The sequence below is a fragment of the Acomys russatus genome, chromosome 12, assembly GCF_903995435.1.
Source record: "Acomys russatus chromosome 12, mAcoRus1.1, whole genome shotgun sequence".
Classification (NCBI taxonomy): Eukaryota; Metazoa; Chordata; class Mammalia; order Rodentia; family Muridae; genus Acomys; species Acomys russatus.
This window is the reverse complement of record NC_067148.1, coordinates 47,191,247-47,210,393: the sequence shown is the minus strand read 5'-3', so window position 1 is coordinate 47,210,393 and position 19,147 is coordinate 47,191,247. Positions and strand designations below refer to the sequence as shown.

The window sequence follows — 19,147 nt, the reverse complement described above, 5'->3', positions numbered from 1 at the left end:
GCTGATTCAATTACATTTTCCACAGCTTTCTGTTTTGAATGATTTCCTTCAGTGCTTAAGCCCAGCTGTCCTGGACCTCCATCTGTAGACCAGGCTGACCTTGAACTCAGAGATCTCTATGCCTCTGTCTCCTGAGTGCTGGGATTAAAGGTGTGTACCACCATGCCTGGACCTAAACTATTCTTTAATTACCTTCCAAAAGATGGAAGCTTAATTGGGTGGTTTCTTGTCTTGAGGTCATGACTCCTTTTATTCCATTTAAAATATTTAATCTGTTTATCCTCATGAACACAGGATTTAGCTCTATTCCATTTGCTTGTGCCCATTATTTCCTTGAGCTATACATTTTTAATTTTTCCTTGCTCAGCTTGCTTCTCCTTATGTAAATGGTCTTTATAAGAATGAACCACAGGGCCATCTCTATTAGTCTGTCTTGGGATTTCATATGCCAACACCATGAATCTAAATCTCTTCAGCTTAGCTTCAGGTAGACTCTTCAGACAGACAGAAAGCAGCCACATTCTTCACCAAATCATCACAAGAATATTCTCTAGGCAACATCCTAGAATTCTCCTTCACTGAAATCTCGTGTGCCAGGTCCCACACTTCAAATCACCTTCAGCTCCACTGTCTTCCATGCCTCTACTAGTATTCACCCATGGAGCATCACTTAAATCATTCCACTGCTTTCCTGGCCCTAAGGCTCCAATCCACATTCCTTCCAACGAAAGAATGGTCAAGCCTATCACAGCAGTACTCCAGTCTGCTTACTAACTGCTGTCTTAGTTAGTGCTTTACTACTGTGAAGACATACCTTGACCACAGCAACTCTTATAAATTAAAACAATTAATCGGGGCAGGCTTGGAGTGTCAAAAGGTTAGTCCATTATCATCATGGTGGAATGCATGGTGTCATTCAGGCAGACATGGTGCTGGAGAAGGCACTGAGACTTCTAAATCTTGATCTACAGGCAGCAAAGACTGTGGGGCACAGTGGGTGTAGCTTGACCATCGGAACCATCAAACTCCACATCCACAGTGACATACTTTCTCCAAGAAGAACACACCTCCTAATATTGTCTCTCTCAGCTGAGCATTCAAATACAGGAGTCTAGGAGGCCATTTCTATTCAAACCACCAGACAACTATAACATTTTAAAATCAAATATGTAGAATAATTAATACTGTAAACCTGAGATAAAAGACATAAGGAAAAATGTAATTTGACAGTGTAAATGCACAGATCAAATTACCTAACAATATTAAATTATACTAATAATTACCTTTTAAAATTTATAACACAGAACTCTAGAGTGCATTTCACACAGTAATACAAGTAATAACACGAATTATGTAGTAGAAGTTTATAAAATACTTCCTACACAATTATATAAGCTTTCAATTATTAAAGTATTTATTCATAGTTCATTATTACTTTCATATAAATAATTTCAAATTCTCAAAACAATTACATTTGATACAACTCACACACTCACATATTCCTGTAAATAAGGTGACCAATATTGTCTTATTAAAGATCCAGCAACGTCCTTTTGCTCCACATCTAGTGATCTCCCAGTAAATACAAGCTTTGACTGTTATTTCTCTCATAAGAAATGTAGCGGGAAAGGATCCTATAAAATAAATTATTATAAGTACTTCATAAAAAGCACTATTACCAGGATTAAAATAAATTTTTTCTCAAAACAACTTCTCTCCCCTCTCTCTCTCTCTCTCTCTCTCTCTCTCTCTCTCTCTCTCTCTCTCTCACACAGAATACACACACACACACGCTATTTTCTGGCTCTATGTGCTACTATTGATTGAATTAGCACACATTTTCTATTCATGTCTTTAATTTTCATTTATCTTAAAAAAAACTCGTGGAATTTCAGAAATACATTATTCTTAGTTTTGTTTGACCCATTATCAATTTCTCCTCTCTTTCATCTCATCCTCTTAAAACCATAGCACCTTGTTTTTCTCCTGTGTTCTTTCATATCATGAGGCTTATTTTCCTTTTTATTACTGTTTTACTCAAATTGCAGTATCATTGTTGTCCTTGTAACTTATTCCTCCATTCCTCCTATCCAAATGCCTCCCATCAAAGCATGGTCTATTTCAATAGGTTAAACATACAAATGGTCAGTATCTAGTATCTTTATATGAAAAGGAAAATTTAGAATTTAATTTTTGGGCATGGGGGACCTGATTCACTATAATTCCTTTTGGTTATATTCTTTGCCTTCAAGTTTCTCACTGTCACTTTTTTGTTACTGCTAAGCGATATTATCTATATGTATGTGCTCTCATGATTCATTCGTCAGCTGAGCACCATCTGAGTTGACCCCATTCCTATCTGTAATGCACTATAAGATCAATGGGCATGAAAATATCATGCTCATTGTGTCATATTACGGAGTATCTCTTCAAGAAGATATAATTCCCTGGCTATATGCCCAGAAATGGTGTAACAGGGTCATGTCATGAGAATTATTTCAGGGTTTGAATAGAGGTACCCCACATGAGCAAACAATACAGCTCCAAAAGGCATGTAATATAAAATGAAAATCTCAGTGTCAAGCACAAGTTTTTTTCTCAGTTGGTTTTTGCTCAGGCAGGCCGTAAAGACCTGAAACAAGACAGCATTGGTCACAGTACCAATACAACTAGATGATAAGACCTGATAGCTGAAGACAACATGCACTTTGGTTACAGGACATAAAGAAGACAACCAGGAACTCTCCCTGATGACTAGCTTTCCTAGTGCTGGAAGGCACTATGTGGGCTGATGGAGCAGAAAAGCAGGGTAGCATTCATCACCAGACTCTGCTACAGTACAAGCCTTACAGGCAGGTAGTGTTCACGGTGCAAATAGTGGCAAGATTTTTTATAGGGACAACTAACCACTTTCTTGATTGAACTTGAGAACTATGCAGGGGCAAATTCATGACTAGTACTGTAAATATAGTAAAAAAGGGAAATTTTTCACAGAGTTCACGTCATTTGGGAACTTCACAAGCATAAACAAGAGGTATGAAATTGCTTTGAGCATCTGGATGTTTTGTATGATCTAGCAGTGTCACTTGTATGTGATGATGAAGATACTTCAGCTCCAAATGCATGGATCCATCTGACAACATAATTGGTACGTGTTTTGTTTATTTATTCATTTTATGGATAATAAAGACCATTAAGATTTATTTTATTTTTAATTATATGTCTTTCTGTGTGTTTGTGTTGGGTTTATTCACACGACCTTGGAGGTCAAACATGTCAAATCTCTCTGGAACGGATGTTACAGTGAATGCAAGCTGCCCTAAAGGATGCTGGGAACTGAACTTTGGTCCTTTGCAGGAGCAGCACACATTCTTGACTGCTGAGACATTTCTCCAGTCTCTAGTTTCTCTAAGAGAAAAAAGTGATCACCAAATTCTCTCCCATTAAAAAATAACACCAGCAAATAATAGTAATAGAACATAAAGAGGAGGTGCTACCCTTTTTCAATTGTATGGATTTGGCTTCTTTGTCAAAAATCAAGTGTCCATAGGTGTGTGGATTTATTTCTAGGTCCTTGTTTCAGTTCCATGGATCAACCAGCCAATTTCTATGCCAGTATTATGCTATTTTAATTGCTGTTGCTCTATAGAACAGCTTGAGATCTGGGACGGAGATTCCTCCAGAAGATCTTTTATTGAACAGGATTTTTTTTAGCTATTCTGAGTTTTCTGTTTCTCCACATGAAGTTGAGAATTGACCTTTCAAGATATTTAAACAATTGTGTAGGTTGTGTTTTGTTTAATTCAATGGCTTTTATCTCACAGAATTTCCCTCTGCATTTAATTGGCTCTTAAATTTTTCAGAACAATCTTATATTGATATCTGTATCATCTGAATTATGATTTAATTTATTTTACATATACACACATTTATATATTAAGAGTGAATAGTTTGATACATGGAAAATACATACCAGCAAATCTCCAAATTGCACAGGTCACACCCAAGCTCAATGAAGTGAATCTGTCAGGTACAGTTCTAAAAGCAAATAGCAATGATATTGCCTATGGGTGACACATGTTCGATTTATGTTTTTAAATGTATGTAAGTAATTTATACTACAAATCATTAGCTAGTTGATAAAAGTTTAATTTGTCCTGTGAACATGATGTGAATCTTTCCATTTCTCCCTATTTAACCTGATGCCTAAAAACCCAAACCCCCACATTTTTCCCAAAAGAAAAAAAGCTTTATAGGTCAAATCTGCCTGAGAATCCTTTTTCTGAAATAACTCATCTCTATCAGGCATGATGTTGTTTAGAGTCTAAATCACCTTTGTTATGTCTTTTCCACTTTTTCTAGGTTACTGTTTGTCACAGATTCTTCAGGCCATAGATTATATCAGTGAAACCATGAATAACCTTTTGGCTTTTGATTGGGTTCTACCGACATGACACATTGAATGAAGGAGAAAGCTTAAGTCCACTCTTTACCTTAAGGCTTCTTCTCCATAATCATGTGAGGTGACTGAGTTCATGGAAGTTCATCTTCCTTACAGGTTTTTCTCCCTTATTGTCTTTCCCTGGAGTGTGAGATGACTGCACACCACACTGCAATGGTGTTTCTCACATCCAGCCTACGTTTGACTGCAATAATCAACTTTACTTTACTCATCCTAATTTCTGGGTTTCCTTCTATCATGTGGTACCTTTATCATATCCACAACTCAAAATTAAAATAAATGAGAAGTAACTGCACACCATTTACAAGAGGAGACACTCACCTACACTGATGCAAGCAAGTCTAATTGAGCAAGCCACACACAGAAAGACATCACTAAAGGCAGGAAGGGCTTGTTGGGAAGAATTAAAGCTCAACAGGAACAGAATAAATGGCAAAAATAAAACCTAAAATTTATTATATATATTTATGTATAGAGTATTGAATAATAATAATGAAAAGGATGATATGTATATTTTTATTGGTTAAATCAAGTATTTGTTGAAGAAGACAACACAGAATTGTAATTCAAATCTGCACCCTTTAACAACTCTTCACTACTTATTTCCTTGTGTTAAATCTTTAAACATTATCTAAAATACCCCATGTACAAAACTTGGGATCACTATTCATGATAAATAGTTTCATAATTCATGTCTTTAGCTTCCATAATTTTATTTTTAAGCACAAGATGGAGCAAACACAGCACAGAAACCTTCATGCTATAGACTCGGCTTCTCCTATTTGTTTCTCTCTCTAGGCTTCTGCAAATCTATTAAAGGTTACCATTTTGATTACTTTGTAATTTTTCCACTATTTATTTCTGTAAATTCACATATTTAAGACTCTATGTCTCTGAATTACCCCACTCTACATATGTTGAAAACTATATTCATTGATAAGTAATTCAACAATATAATGCTATTTAACATTTCTTCCTCTATATTTTCTTTGTCTTTTAAAATTATTGTTTGTATTGTGACTTTGTAACAATTAGTAGCCATGGATGGCCTGAAAATCAATATGTAGAACAGGTTGTCTTTGACCTCACAAGTATGTACCCGTTACTGTTTCTCAAATGTTCCATTTATAGGCATACACTACTATGTCTTCTATTACTTTTTAAAAAAATTATAAACGACAATTGTACAAACTAATGGCTTCTGTAACCCAACTTCCTCTGTGTGATTTTCTTCATTACCCCTAAGAATTTTTATCTAAATTCATGATTTAAAACAAATAAATTCCACACATGAGATATATTTAATCCTTTTAGTGATAATTTTTAGCATTTGGGATTATTTAAAAACCCACAAAATTATTATAAGAATATGTTTATGATTTAATCACCAGCATGGGGATATGAAGCTGCCTTATAGCAGTGAAGATTTTCCTCATGTTCTAGCAGGGGTTTCGTGTGTCAGCTGAAGAAACTTTCTGTATTTATGTGATATTTCAATTCTTGGGACGTTTTAGAGTGTATATAAGTGCTAGGGCCTCAGAGGTTGGTTTGTTGGTGGTTGTTTGTTTGTGGTTGCTGATGGTCGTGGTTTGTTAAGTAGCCATACTTGAAGAAGAAAGAAGAGGAAATTAGAAGTCGTGATGGCTAAGATAAAATTTGCCTCATGGGGGGATAAAATTTGCCTCATGAGGGGATTGAAACCTCTAATCCCCTCTACTGTTTTTTCTCTCCTATCTAATGTTAGGTTATTGAAAGAGTGGAAGAAAAGGGTGGAGAAATTTGGAAGAAAGAATGACCCACAAATTAGCAAAAGACAGTGACACCATTACAAGTATAACTTATGCACCTAACCTGCTGACCTGCAGTTCCATTAATTTTCCAGCAAACGGCATCTTTTAGTCTTCTTTATGGTCAAATAATCCCACGATGTGTGCACCATACCTTTTTAATCCATGTTTTGGTGTTGTAAACACTGGTTCAGTAACCATGGTGTTCAGGTACTGTCACACTTTGTGCTATGATTCCTCAGATATATACACTGCAGGGTTATGAGTCATATAGGAATACTACTTATAATCTTCTTGAGGAACATTGACACTGATTTCGATGGTGTGTATATAAAGCTATTTCTATCAACTCAAGGGGATATCTTTTCCTCATCCATACAAGACTTTGTTATTTATATTTCTTAACATAGCCATTTTACTGAAGTAACACAAAAACTGATTGTGTTTTTGATTTGCATTTGCCTTATGATTTAAAGTTGTTTGACACTTTTTTGTTTTTATTGGATATCTCTACTTTGTATTTATTGGATATTTAAATTTTTATGTAAATAATCTGTTTGGCTGTACAGAAGATTATTTCCAGATATTCATCTGGTAGTGGGCTGATACTCAGAATATATGAAGAACTCAGAAAAATAAATCTCAAGTAAATCAGTTAATGAATGCGGAAATGTACTTCTATCTTACACTGTTACTATTGTTTTTTCTGTCCCATATATAAGTCTCTGATTTATTTCAGTTTTTTTTGAACCAGTTTCATTCTTCTGCATGTTGACTTCCAGTTTTCCCATCACCACTCATTGAAGAGGTTGTATTTAATGAAAACAGATCTTTTTGCAACATAAATTTGGAGCTCCCTTGTTTAAGTCAGATAGCTGTTTCTGGGTGAGTATTTTCTGGATTCTGTATCCTCTTTCATTACTGCACATACCAGTTTTCATGCTAGTACAATGGTGGTTTTATGACAAAGACATTTCATAGTTTGAATGTTCATATAGTTTCAACATTTGCTTTTGTGTTCATCAATGTTTTGGCTATGCAGAATGTTTTATACTTCTATGTTGTTTATGATTTTCCCTTGATCTATGAAGAATGGCATTAGAATACATTGACAGAGACTGCATAAATTCTTAAGTTGTATTTGGTGGTAGGGGCATGTCCCCAGTATCAATTCTACGGACCTGTCAATATGAAATAACTTCTAATGTTTTCAATTTTTTCTGCTCTACAGTTCTCATTGTAGAGCAATTTCTTCTCCTTTTTAAGGAACATTCTTTGATGTTTCACTAATTTTGAGGCTATTCTGAATGAGATAGTTTCCTAGATGTATCTCTAATTCACTAACACTACAAGTTCACTGATGTTTTATTATTGACTTTGTGTTCTACTGCTTTGTTATTGGCTCTCAGACAGAACACTGAGGGTCATTTGCTTATTTATTTACTTTGAGACATGGTCTTGCTATCTGAAGATGAGCTTCAACTCGTCATTCTGCCTGGGTCTTCTAGTTTATGGGAAGATATGTATGCAAATGCATTGAATCAGATCATCTGTAAATGATGATACTTCTTTTCTTGTTCTCACCAATTTACTTCTTTTTCATGTTTTGCTATTCTGTCTGAGATTGCAAGCCTTACCTTAAAGAATAATAGTGAGAGGAGACACTCTTGTTTCATTCTGAATTGTAAAGAAAATTATCTAATTACTTCATCAGCCCATTTTTCACCATTGGGCTGTAATATATGATCATGAGTGTTAGGATGCTCTAGTTCTAGTTTCCCCAGGAATCTTTGCACCACAGATGTTGAATTCTGTCACAAAAGTTCCTTCATCTAATGGGTGAGCATTATTTGATCTTTGACTCTGTTCTTCGAGTATGCCTATGGATTCATATATTCAAAATATTCTCTGTATCTTATGAAAGAAACTAGATTGAAATGGACTATTATTGGGGTTGTTTGTTTGTGTTGTTTTGTTTTAATGGGGGGATATCTCATTACTTATCAGTAATATATCGAGATCCTTTAACATATTATTCTTGTATTATATTTATAGGTAATATGTAACTTGAAATTTATCAATTTCTTCTGTATTTACTTCCTGGGTGTATGAGTATTCACAGTGTCTCCCAATGATTCTATATGTTTTGTAATATTTACTTTTCATCTCTACTTAGGCATTAATTTTTTTCAAGATTTTGTTACTTTGAATAAAAGGTCATCAGTCTTGTTTACTTATTTTAAAAACCAACTGTGTTTTATGGATCATTTACATTATTCTCTTTTGTCTCTATTTTCTTAATTTTGGCTCTGAGCATTGCTTTCTATGTTTTTTCTTTTCTATATTTCTCTTCTTTCCTTCTTCTTTTGTTTGCTCTTTTTTTTTTTTCACTGCAGTTTATCATTGTTTTGTAATTCCTTGTTTTGTTTTAGATAGTCTCAGGTTTGGTCTCACTTTGTTTCCAGTGCTGACCTTGAACTCCTGCTTCTCTTGCATTCATCTTGTAAATGCTTGGATTAGAGGTATATACCAACACTTAATAGTTCCTGCAGTGCTGAAGACCAAGCCCAAGGCTTTGTGAATACCCAGTAAGTACTGTCCAAACAGCACTGTAATCTCTGCCCCCATTTCTTTCTACTTGTTTTGTATTAGTCCTGTTTTGTTCTTCTTTTTTTCTCTCTTTTTTTAATTAATTTATTCTTGTTACATCTCAATGTTTATCCCATCCCTTGTATCCTCCCATTCCTCTCTCCACCCCCCCCATTTTCCCATTATTCCCCTCCCCTATGACTGTTCCTGAGGGGGATTACCTCCCCCTGTATATTCTCATAGGGTATCAAGTCTCTTCTTGGCTACCTGCTGTCCTTCCTCTGAGTGCCACCAGGTCTCCCCATCCAGGGGACATGGTCAAATGTGAGGCACCAGAGTACGTGAGAAAGTCATATCACACTCTCTACTCAACTGTGGAGAATATTCTGACCATTGGCTAGATCTGGGAAGGGGTTTAAAGTTTACCTCCTGTATTGTCCTTGGCTGGTGCCTTAGTTTGAGCAGGACCCCTGGGCCAAAATCTGCCTATCATATTGTTCTACTTGTAGATTTCTAGGACCCTCTGTATCCTTTTATTTTGCTATTCTCCCATGCGTCTCTCATTTAGAGTCCCAATAGGATGCCCTCCCCTCTGTCCCAGTTTCCTGGTAAGTGAAGGCTTTCATGCTGTTTTGTTTTTCTAAGACCTTCAGATGCATCATTAATTCATTTATTGATATCTCTCTGATATTTTAATCCATACACTCTTAAGCTGTAATCTTCCTAAAACTGCTTTTGATGTGTATAAAATCTTCTAATAAGACATTTGGATCATTTTCAAGCTTCAAAACCAAAAAAGCTATCTCCTCAATTGATGTAGAAACCTATGGTTAGTTCCTGTGTGTGATAACAAGCCTTCATCTGAAGCACTTGTAATTACACGAAATTCTCCTACTATCTGCAAAACTCCTTAATTTCATGACATGCTATGCTTTCAATGATTATGCATTCATTTACAGAAGATTTAGTTTTCTATCTCATTCTGAAATTAGTTACATTACGGACATCCTGGACATTTTTCTTGTCTTCTGTCACATCAGTTCCCAAGAAACTGTGCCTTCCTTACATTCAACCCTGACCCCAAAGTGTTCATATCAAGTTGAGGTCCTCGTATTCTGAGCAAAATCATATTCTGTGCAAAAATACATGACATCTGTAAATTCTGAGATTTTCTTTCATTCTTATTTTTCTTCTTTTGAATGTATCACAGAATAACAGTCTGGCTTCAAACTCAGTACATTCCAGATTCTGCACCCAGAGTGTTGAGATCAGCACAGTCATGCCACATTTGTTTTTCCTTATAAACTACATTGTGTACTTATTAGCTACATTTCTGATATGGCTTCAATTTTTACATCTGTAATTTTAAATTCATGTTTTATTTACTCATGATTTTTAAAAGTTATGTGTGGAGACACACTCTTTTTTATTCATTTTAGTAATTTATAAAAATGAGAAGACTCAAAAATCAATTTCAGGAATAATGTAATTATCTCTCTTTGGTGAGCACATTTGTTTGCATATTTTACATCAACTTTAAAGAAGACATTCATTTTTACAAATAATTAGTTCATGTGTATTTGTGAGGGGTGGAAAGAGAATGAGAGAGAAAAAAGAAGGCATGGGGATGATGCAGAGGTCTGAGGAAACCTTTTAAGAGTTTTTTCCCAACTACCATGTGAGTTCTAAGGAATTGAACTGAGATCCTTTGACTTGGTAGCAAGTGTTTTTACTCACTGCTACATTTCAACAACTCAATTATGGGTTCTTTTGGGTTTATCTTCCTTGAATTTTTTATTGTAGTTATTAGAATTGTTATTGTAGTTGACCAAATGGAATAGGATACTAGATTTCTCCATATTCCATTAAAGTTACACCTCTCACCATTTAACACAGACAAATATTTCTCAAATATGCTATACCATATTATCGCTTAATGTAACTATTACACTCCCTCCTTCTTTTACCCCACATTCCTCTTTTAACTTCACTTTCCGTACTATCTTCAAACCACTGGATCAGGATGCCCACCTGACTAGAACTCTAGCACGGCAGAGGCAGAGGCAGAGGCAGAGGCAGAGGCAGAGGCAGAGGCAGAGGCAGAGGCAGAGGCAGAGGCAGAGGCAGAAGGATCACATGCTTTAGGCCAGTTTGGGTTGTCCAAGGCAATCTCATCCACCAAAACCAAATGAAACCAAACCAAACCTAACCAAAGCAAACCAAAACACTTTAACTACAGTGAGATAAAACAAAAAAGGGAAACATCTATCTCATCAATCTCCCTCAACTTTTGTAGAGAATTTCATTATGGAAATAATGCTTCCTTACAAACGGATCCCTAGTTTCCCTCTCCTCCAATCAACTTCTTAGTTTCCTTCCTGATGCTTTTCATCAGATCTACATATGTGCAAGATACTCCACATATTTTCGTCTCTACTTTCACTCCACTAATTTAGAACACACCATAATTAAACTATTGTATTTCCATTTTGTTGGTCAGCCTTTACAGGATAGTTAGGCCACAGATATATTTGTTAACCACTTGATGGAATGCCCTTTTAATCTGTTCCTGGAATAAAACTGAGTATTAGGCTTCATATATGTTGGAAGCACGCATGAATGACAAATTATGGGTCAATTTAGAATACAAATTGGAACTTTAAAAGTTCTGTGTTCCTTTGTGGATAACACTTACGCTTTCTCATAGCCCTGTTGTTAACATAGAATTAGAATGAAATATCCCTATCAATGAATCAAACTACACCCACATCTATGCTACAATTTAAATTTTTCCTACACATGTTATGCAGAAAACAAATAAAAAGAATATTATACATAGACATAAAATTTAACAAAATAAATATTTCTTGTATATATTTACTACTACAAGACAAGAAAATCATGTGATCTAATACTCTGAGCTATTTCAAGATGTATCATTCTTATGTTTTAAGTACATAGGAATCATGAAAATTACATACTTACTGGAGGGAAGTCACGGTGACAGGTATACTACACATATTAGCAAAAGAGATTGAAGCAAAGAAAAAAGCAAGAAACAAAGGCAATGAATGACAGTTGCTATTACATTTTCCAAGAACAGCATCAATAAAATGACCTTCTACATCTGTAGTTGTCAATCCGTCTTTAATGCAAGAACAATTGTAGTATGTCTAGAAAATTTGAACATAAAAAACAGCACTTCAGAAACAGCCAGGTGAAAATAACCTTATTATAAAATAAATATTAAATAAATATTCACATGGAGACTGCCCAGGATTTTGTTTGAATAATTTTATACTGATATTAACATATAATTATGCCACTTTCCTTTTTTCCTCTTTAGCCTTCCCTGTGTGCCTCCCTTTAAATTTCTAGCCTCTTTTGATATATGTATATATATAAACACATGATTTATGTATATATGTAGTTACACACATGTTTGTGTCTATCTATTAATGTATGTATGTATGTATACATGTGTAGTCTTTATAGTATTACTTATATGTACAATGTTGAATTTGACCATTTGGTATTAGATAACCAATTGATGTGTTCTTCCCTGGATAAGAATATTTCTCTTTCTGTCAACATTCCTTTAAGAGAGTTCCACATCCAACAGTGGCCTAATATTCAGAATATATGAACACAAACACAAGTAATCCAATTAAATATGGGATGCAGATATGAACAAAGAATTTTCAGTAGAGAAATCTCAAATGGCTGAGAAACACTTAAAAGTTCAGCATCCTTAAACCATCAATGAAACGCAAATCAAAACAACTCTGAAATTCCATCTTACAACTCTCATAATGGCTAATATAAAAACCATAAGTGCCTTGATTTCTTGAATGTTTTGTGTCGGGGTTGTCCCTCGATCAAAGAATGGATAAATAAACTGTGGTACATTTACACTACAGACTACTACTCAGCTATTAAAAACAAGAAAATCCTGAAATTTGTGGGTAAATGGATGGAACTAGAAATGATCATATTGAGAGAGTTAACCAAGACTCAGAGAAACTCACATGGTATATACTCACTTATGACTGGACACTAGCCCAACAGGGATGTCCCCTGAAAGTTTTTAATTACCAGGAGATTGAGATATATGCAGGGATCTCCTATTGGGTCTCTAGGTGAAAGAAGTACAGGATAATAGGGAAGTAGAAGGATCCAGAGGATCCTAGAAACCCACAAGGAGAGCATCGTGATGGATGGATCAGGGCCCAGGGCTGTCTGCTCAAGCTACTGCACTAACCAAGGACAATACAAGTAGTAAAGATCAAACCCCTACTCTGATCTAGCCAATGGTCAGGACATTCTGCACAGTTGTGTGGACAGTGGGTACTGACTCTGACATGAACTCTGGTGCCCCATATTTGACCACTTCCCCTTGATGTAGAGGCCTGGTGGCACTGAGAGAAAGAGTAGGAAGGCTACCGAGATGAGACTTGATAGGCTTTGACCATATAGTGGGGAGGAGGCCTCCTTCTGTCACAGACCTAGGGGAGGGGAATAGGGTGAAAGAGGGAGAGAAGAACGGGAGGAGACAAGCGAAGGGATAAAAATTTAGTTGTTATCTGAATTAATTAATAAAAGAAATGAAAAAAGTAACGTAAGTGATGGCCCACGATGGCGAAGATGGAGAACAAGTGGAACACTTCTGCTTTGCTAGTGGGACTGCAACCTTGTAGAGTCACAATGGAAATCCTTAGGGCAGTTGCTCAGAAAATTGGGAATAAGCCTACCTCAAGACCCTGGTATACCTCTCTTTTGCATATAACCAAAGGATGTCCCATCCTACCATAACAAATCTTGTTCAGTTATGTTTATTGTAGCTTTATGCATAATAGCCAAAAATGGCAACAAGCCTAGATGTCCCTCAGTAGATGAAAGAATATGTGGTATATTTACACAATGAATATTACTCAGTTGTTTAAAAGTGGCATCATGAAATTTTGTGGGAAATGGATGGAACTCAAAACAAAACAAAACAAAGCAAACAGAAAGATTCTTAAGTGGGGTAACCCATATCAGAAAGATAAATATGGTAAGTACTCGACTCAAAGTGGATATTAGCTGTTAAGTAAATGATAATCTACAATCCAGAGACTCAGAGAAGTTAGGTAGAGAATAAGGGTCTGGTACAGACCTCCTTGAGAAGGAGAAATAGAATACATTTTCTGTATTGACTGGGTGCAGTAGGAGATGAAGCAAGAGAGATCAGATATGAGGAAGGAGTGCAGGAAGAGAGTGTGGGGAGAGATAGCTGAAATATGGGAGCAGTAGGGGGTGCTGTGGGAAGCTAGTGCAGTGGAGACTTCCTGAAATCTATGAGGCTACCCTACTATGGACTCCAATAATGGAGGATATACAGTAACAACTGTCATTTAGCCAGGCAAATCTTTCACTGGAGAGACTGAGTTGCAATCCTTTACATTGTTGTCTGAGGAAGTTCCATGACAATCCCTAACAATCTAGGCTAATGATGGGGAAAAAGATCACTTGCTAAAAACCAACATGTAGCCCCATTGCCTAAGAAAACTTTCTTTTTTTTTTAAAATTTTTTTTATTAATTTATTCTTGTTACATCTCAATGTTTATCCCATCCCTTGTATCCTCCCATTCCTCCCCCCCCCCATTTTCCCATTATTCCCCTCCCCTATGACTGTTCTTGAGGGGGATTACGTCCCCCTATATATTCTCATAGGGTATCAAGTCTCTTCTTGGCTACTTGCTGTCCTTCCTCTGAGTGCCACCAGGTCTCCCCATCCAGGGGACATGGTCAAATGTGAGGCACCAGAGTACGTGAGAAAGTCATATCACACTCTCCACTCAACTGTGGAGAATATTCTGACCATTGGCTAGATCTGGGAAGGGGTTTAAAGTTTACCTCCTGTATTGTCCTTGGCTGGTGCCTTAGTTTGAGCGGGACCCCTGGGCCCAAATCTGCCTATCATATTGTTCTACTTGTAGATTTCTAGGACCCTCTGGATCCTTTTATTTTGCTGTTCTCCCATGCATCTCTCATTTAGAGTCCCAATAGGATGCCTTCCCCTCTGTCCCAGTTTCCTGGCTGGACTTGGCAGGGAACACAGCTATCCCAAAGAAAACTTTCACACAGCTCCTTGAGTGTAGAGGGCCTGCATGGAGCTTTCACCATTACTTCTCGTCCAGAAGTTCTCAACATGTGGGTCACAATCCCCTTGGGATTGTGCAGCCTTTTCACAGGGGTTTCATATCAGTTATCTCAGATATAAGGCATTTAAATTACAATTTATATCAGTAGCAACATTACAGTAAAGACACAGAACTGAAAATAATTTTATGTTTAAGGGTCACCACAACATGAGGAACTGTATTAAAGAGTCACTACATTAGGATGATTGAGAACCACTGTTCTAGTCTCAAGATGATACACTTGCACAAGATGATACTCTATAGGCTGTGGATAAACAAACCTGGATAAAAAGGAACCACAAAACTCTACTAACAGCCCTGCCTGCAAGATATGCTGGGACTATGATGGTACAGAAGTTGTGGGAGTGGAAAACCAATATTTGGGTTAAGTTGAGGCCCATTCCAGTAAAGGAAACTCCATAACCTACACTGTCTGAATGCCGAGGACCTGGAGACTGGATATCCCAGAAACCAAACATGACTGGAAAGAGAGAGAGGAGAGAGAGAGAGAGAGAGAGAGAGAGAGAGAGAGAGAGAGGAGAGAGAGAGAGAGAGAGAGAGAGAGAGAGAGAGAGAGAGGAGAGAGAGAGGAGAGAGAGAGAGAGAGAAGGATGGAAAGAAACAAAAAGGAATGGATCAATGAAATGATTCTTAATGATATTCTGCTGAACTGATAGGTTGGTACCTTGTCTATTTATCATCAGAGAGGCTCCTTCCTGCAGCAGATGGGAGGAAGGGCAGAAAACCTCAGCAAGTATTATGTTGTGGGAGAGAAGGTGTCTAAGTTAGAGGAGTCCATTAGGTCCTTCCACTTGGAAACTGGGCAACCTCGCAGAAGAGTGAGAGAAAAAAAAAATGGATGAGTCAGAAGGAATTGAGTACACCAGGAGAACCTGTTATACTGAATCAACTAAGCAGGACTCACATGGGCTGAAAGAGACAGAAGTGGCAAGCACAGTGTCTGCACCAGATCCTCTGTGTATGTTATGGCATAACAAACTTGGTGTTTTTGTGAGACTTCTAAGAGTGCAAGAAGTGTACCTCTGACTGTTTTGCCCTCTCCTGGGACTCTTCCTGTTGGATTTGCTTGTCCAGGATTGATATGAGGGCTTTTTAATTGTCTTATTGTAATTTGTTTTGTCCTATTTGACAGTTGCCTCCTGAGGGCTGTTCTTTTCTAAAGAGGAAACAGAATGGAAATGGATCTGGGGAAAAGGCAAACTGAGGGCAATTGGATTGGGAGGAGTGGAGTGGAAGGAAACTGGTCAGGGTTTCTTTGGAGAGAAGAATGTAGTCTTTAAAAATCAAAACCGATGGAAACATATAGGAAGTACTAAAAGATATGGAACAATCTACAGAAGTTCCCTGTAGTCTCTGCTAGGAAGTAATTCAAGATGGCTCTGGTGATTTCTTCCATCAGTTATCCATAACTGCATAATATTATGACAAAGAATTCATGAATTTTAGTTCCTTTTCTAAATTATATTACAAGTACAGTGAAAAGAAAAAGAGATTACTTTGGGTAAACCTCACCTAACTAGGTGAGCTTCAAATTGTACCAGGCTCATTCTGACACCAGAGATTCAAAGCCATGAGCAAAAGATTTTCATCTATTCAAGTATTTGAGTGGTCCATGAAAGCTAAAACTGCCTATGTTATTAACTCACAAAGAAATACAGATTTTTATTACTTTGAAGCTCAAAGAAACCAGATACACTTACAAGTCAGTCCGTCGCAGAGCTTGTGTACAGAGTAAAGCTTGGGCCTGCACCCTGACTTCTTTCTGTGCAACTAAGTCAGGCTATGTGTTTGGTTCTAAACTTAAAATTGGGAGGTCTTAACAATGTTACTTAAAGTCAAAAGAGTATTGGTAATTTGCTAGGAAGGGATAGGATAACAAATGACAAATTGATCCAGATTCTCGATATACTGTGAATGAACAATGAACAAAATAAAAATTGTTTCCAGGCTACTAACAGCACAAAACAAAACGGAAATTATATATGAATCTAGAGACAGGTAGAATATAAGAGTATAGCTTCATAGTGGTGAATTTTGATTATCCATTTGGCTTGTGTACACCATTTCCAGAGGTTAGTTTATGGAATTGAATGTGAGCAATTATGCCTAATACAAAGGGGGAAAAAGAAAAACAAAGGTGCAAAAAAATTAGCTAGTCCAGGCATATCCAAGTTTTTTCATCTTCTCACCGATTCACATTAGTGATTTCCCACAGAATTAATACCAATGCAAGGAAGCTACAATGGATTAACATGAGAAAGCATGAGCAAAAATAATTCTCTCTTCCTTCAAATTGTTTCCTCAGGTATTTGTCACAGTACAAAAAAACCCAACATTGCATTTCAAGTGGTTTGGAGAAAAGTACATGCAACCTAGCAGCCCAAGGGCAGTGAGAAGTTTCTATCTCCCAACTCTTCCATACAACTCCTAGTTCTTTGACCAGTGTCCAGCTGCAAGTCTGAGTATCTGTCCTGATCCCATGCTGGGTGGAGTCTCTAAGAGGGCATCTATGTTGGGCTAATATCCATTTATAAGTGAATGTATATAATGCATCTCTTTCTGAGTCTGGGTTACCTCACTCAAGATAATCATTTCTAGTACCATTTGCCTGTAAATTTAAAGATTTCTTTGTTTTTAATAGATGCATAGTGTCCCACTATGTAAATGTATAATACATTCTTTTTCTATTCTGCACTTTAGGGTCATCTAGGTTGTTTCCAGATTCTGGCTATTACAAGTAAAGCTGCTATGAACATAGTTCAGCAAATATTTTTTTTATATGGTGGACCATCTTTCTCATGTATGTCCAGGAGAGGTATATCTGAGTCTTGAGGTAGCACTATTCGCAATTTTCTGTGAAAGCACCAGATTGATTTCCAAAGTGATTGTACAAGTTTGTACTCCAGCAAGCAATGGAGTAGTGTTCCGTTTTCTCTACATCCTTGCCAGCATGTCCCTTAAGTTTTTTATCTTAGCCATTCTTATTGGTGTAAGATGGAATCTTAGAGTAATTTTTGATATATATTTCCCTGATTACTAAAGACGTTGATCATATACTTAAATGTTTCTCAGACACTCGATATTCCTCTGTTGAGAGTTCTCCATTTAGTTCTGACCCAATTTTTTCATTGGGATATTTGGCGTGGTGGTGTTTAATTTCTTGATTTCCTCATATATTTTGGATACTAGTTCTTTGTCAGATATAGGCTTGGAGAAGATATTTTCCTAGTCTGTGGGCTCTTGTTTTGTTCTGCTTACAGTGTCCTTTGCCTTACAGAAGCTTTTCTGTTTCATGAGCTCCCATTTATGAATTGTTGACCTTAGCACCTAAACTGTTGGTGTTCTGTTTTGGAAGTTTTCTCCTGTACTAATGAGTTCAAGGCTCTTCCTTACTTTTTCTTTAAACAGATTTAGTCTGTCATGTCTTATGTTGAAGTATTTAATACATTAGGACTTTAGATTTATACAGGGTGATAAATATAGATCTATTTGCATTTTTATACATGTCGTCATCCAGTTAGACAGCACAAAAATTTTAATGTATTTTATTAGTTTATTCATATTACATCTCAATTGTTATCCCATCCCTGTATCCTCCCGTTCCTCCCTTCCTCACTTCCATTTTCTCCTTACACCCCTACTCTATGACTGTGAATGAGGAGGACCTCCTCCCCATGTATATGATCATAGGGTATCAAATCTCTTCTTGGTAGCCTGTTATCCTTCCTCTGAGTGCCACCATGCCTCTCCATACAGGGGATGTGGTCAAATATGGGGTACCAGAGTTCATGTGAAAGTAGACCACACTCTCCATTCAACGGTGAAGAATGTCCTGTCCATTGGCTAGATCTGGGTAAGTGTTCAAAGTTTACTGCATGTATTTTCCTTGGCTGGTGCTATAGTTTGAGAAGGACCCTTGAGCCCACATCTGCCCATTGTAATGTTCTTGTATATTTCTAGCACCCTTTGGATCCTTCCATTTCCCCATTCTTCCTTGCTTCTCTCACTGAGGTCTCATAAGATATCCTCCCCTTTGTCCCGCTTTCCTGGTAAGTGAAGATTTTCATGGGACATGCCCCTTGGGCTAGTGGCCAGATATAAGTGA

General features: G+C 36.9%; 1 protein-coding gene across 1 annotated transcript in view; it reads right to left on the bottom strand.

The window, feature by feature from the left end:
- Nucleotides 1–1,178: 1,178 nt before the first annotated feature.
- The window catches only part of LOC127196099 (solute carrier organic anion transporter family member 6C1-like), a 67,758-nt gene continuing 49,789 nt past the window's right edge, over nucleotides 1,179–19,147 (bottom strand). Inside the window, exons 10-13 of the mRNA XM_051153682.1 lie at nucleotides 11,824–12,011; nucleotides 3,974–4,038; nucleotides 1,497–1,634; nucleotides 1,179–1,192 (exon numbers count right to left, since the gene is read on the bottom strand). Coding sequence (XP_051009639.1) covers nucleotides 1,179–1,192; nucleotides 1,497–1,634; nucleotides 3,974–4,038; nucleotides 11,824–12,011 — 405 coding nt within the window. The remainder of the gene's footprint in view (nucleotides 1,193–1,496; nucleotides 1,635–3,973; nucleotides 4,039–11,823; nucleotides 12,012–19,147) is intronic.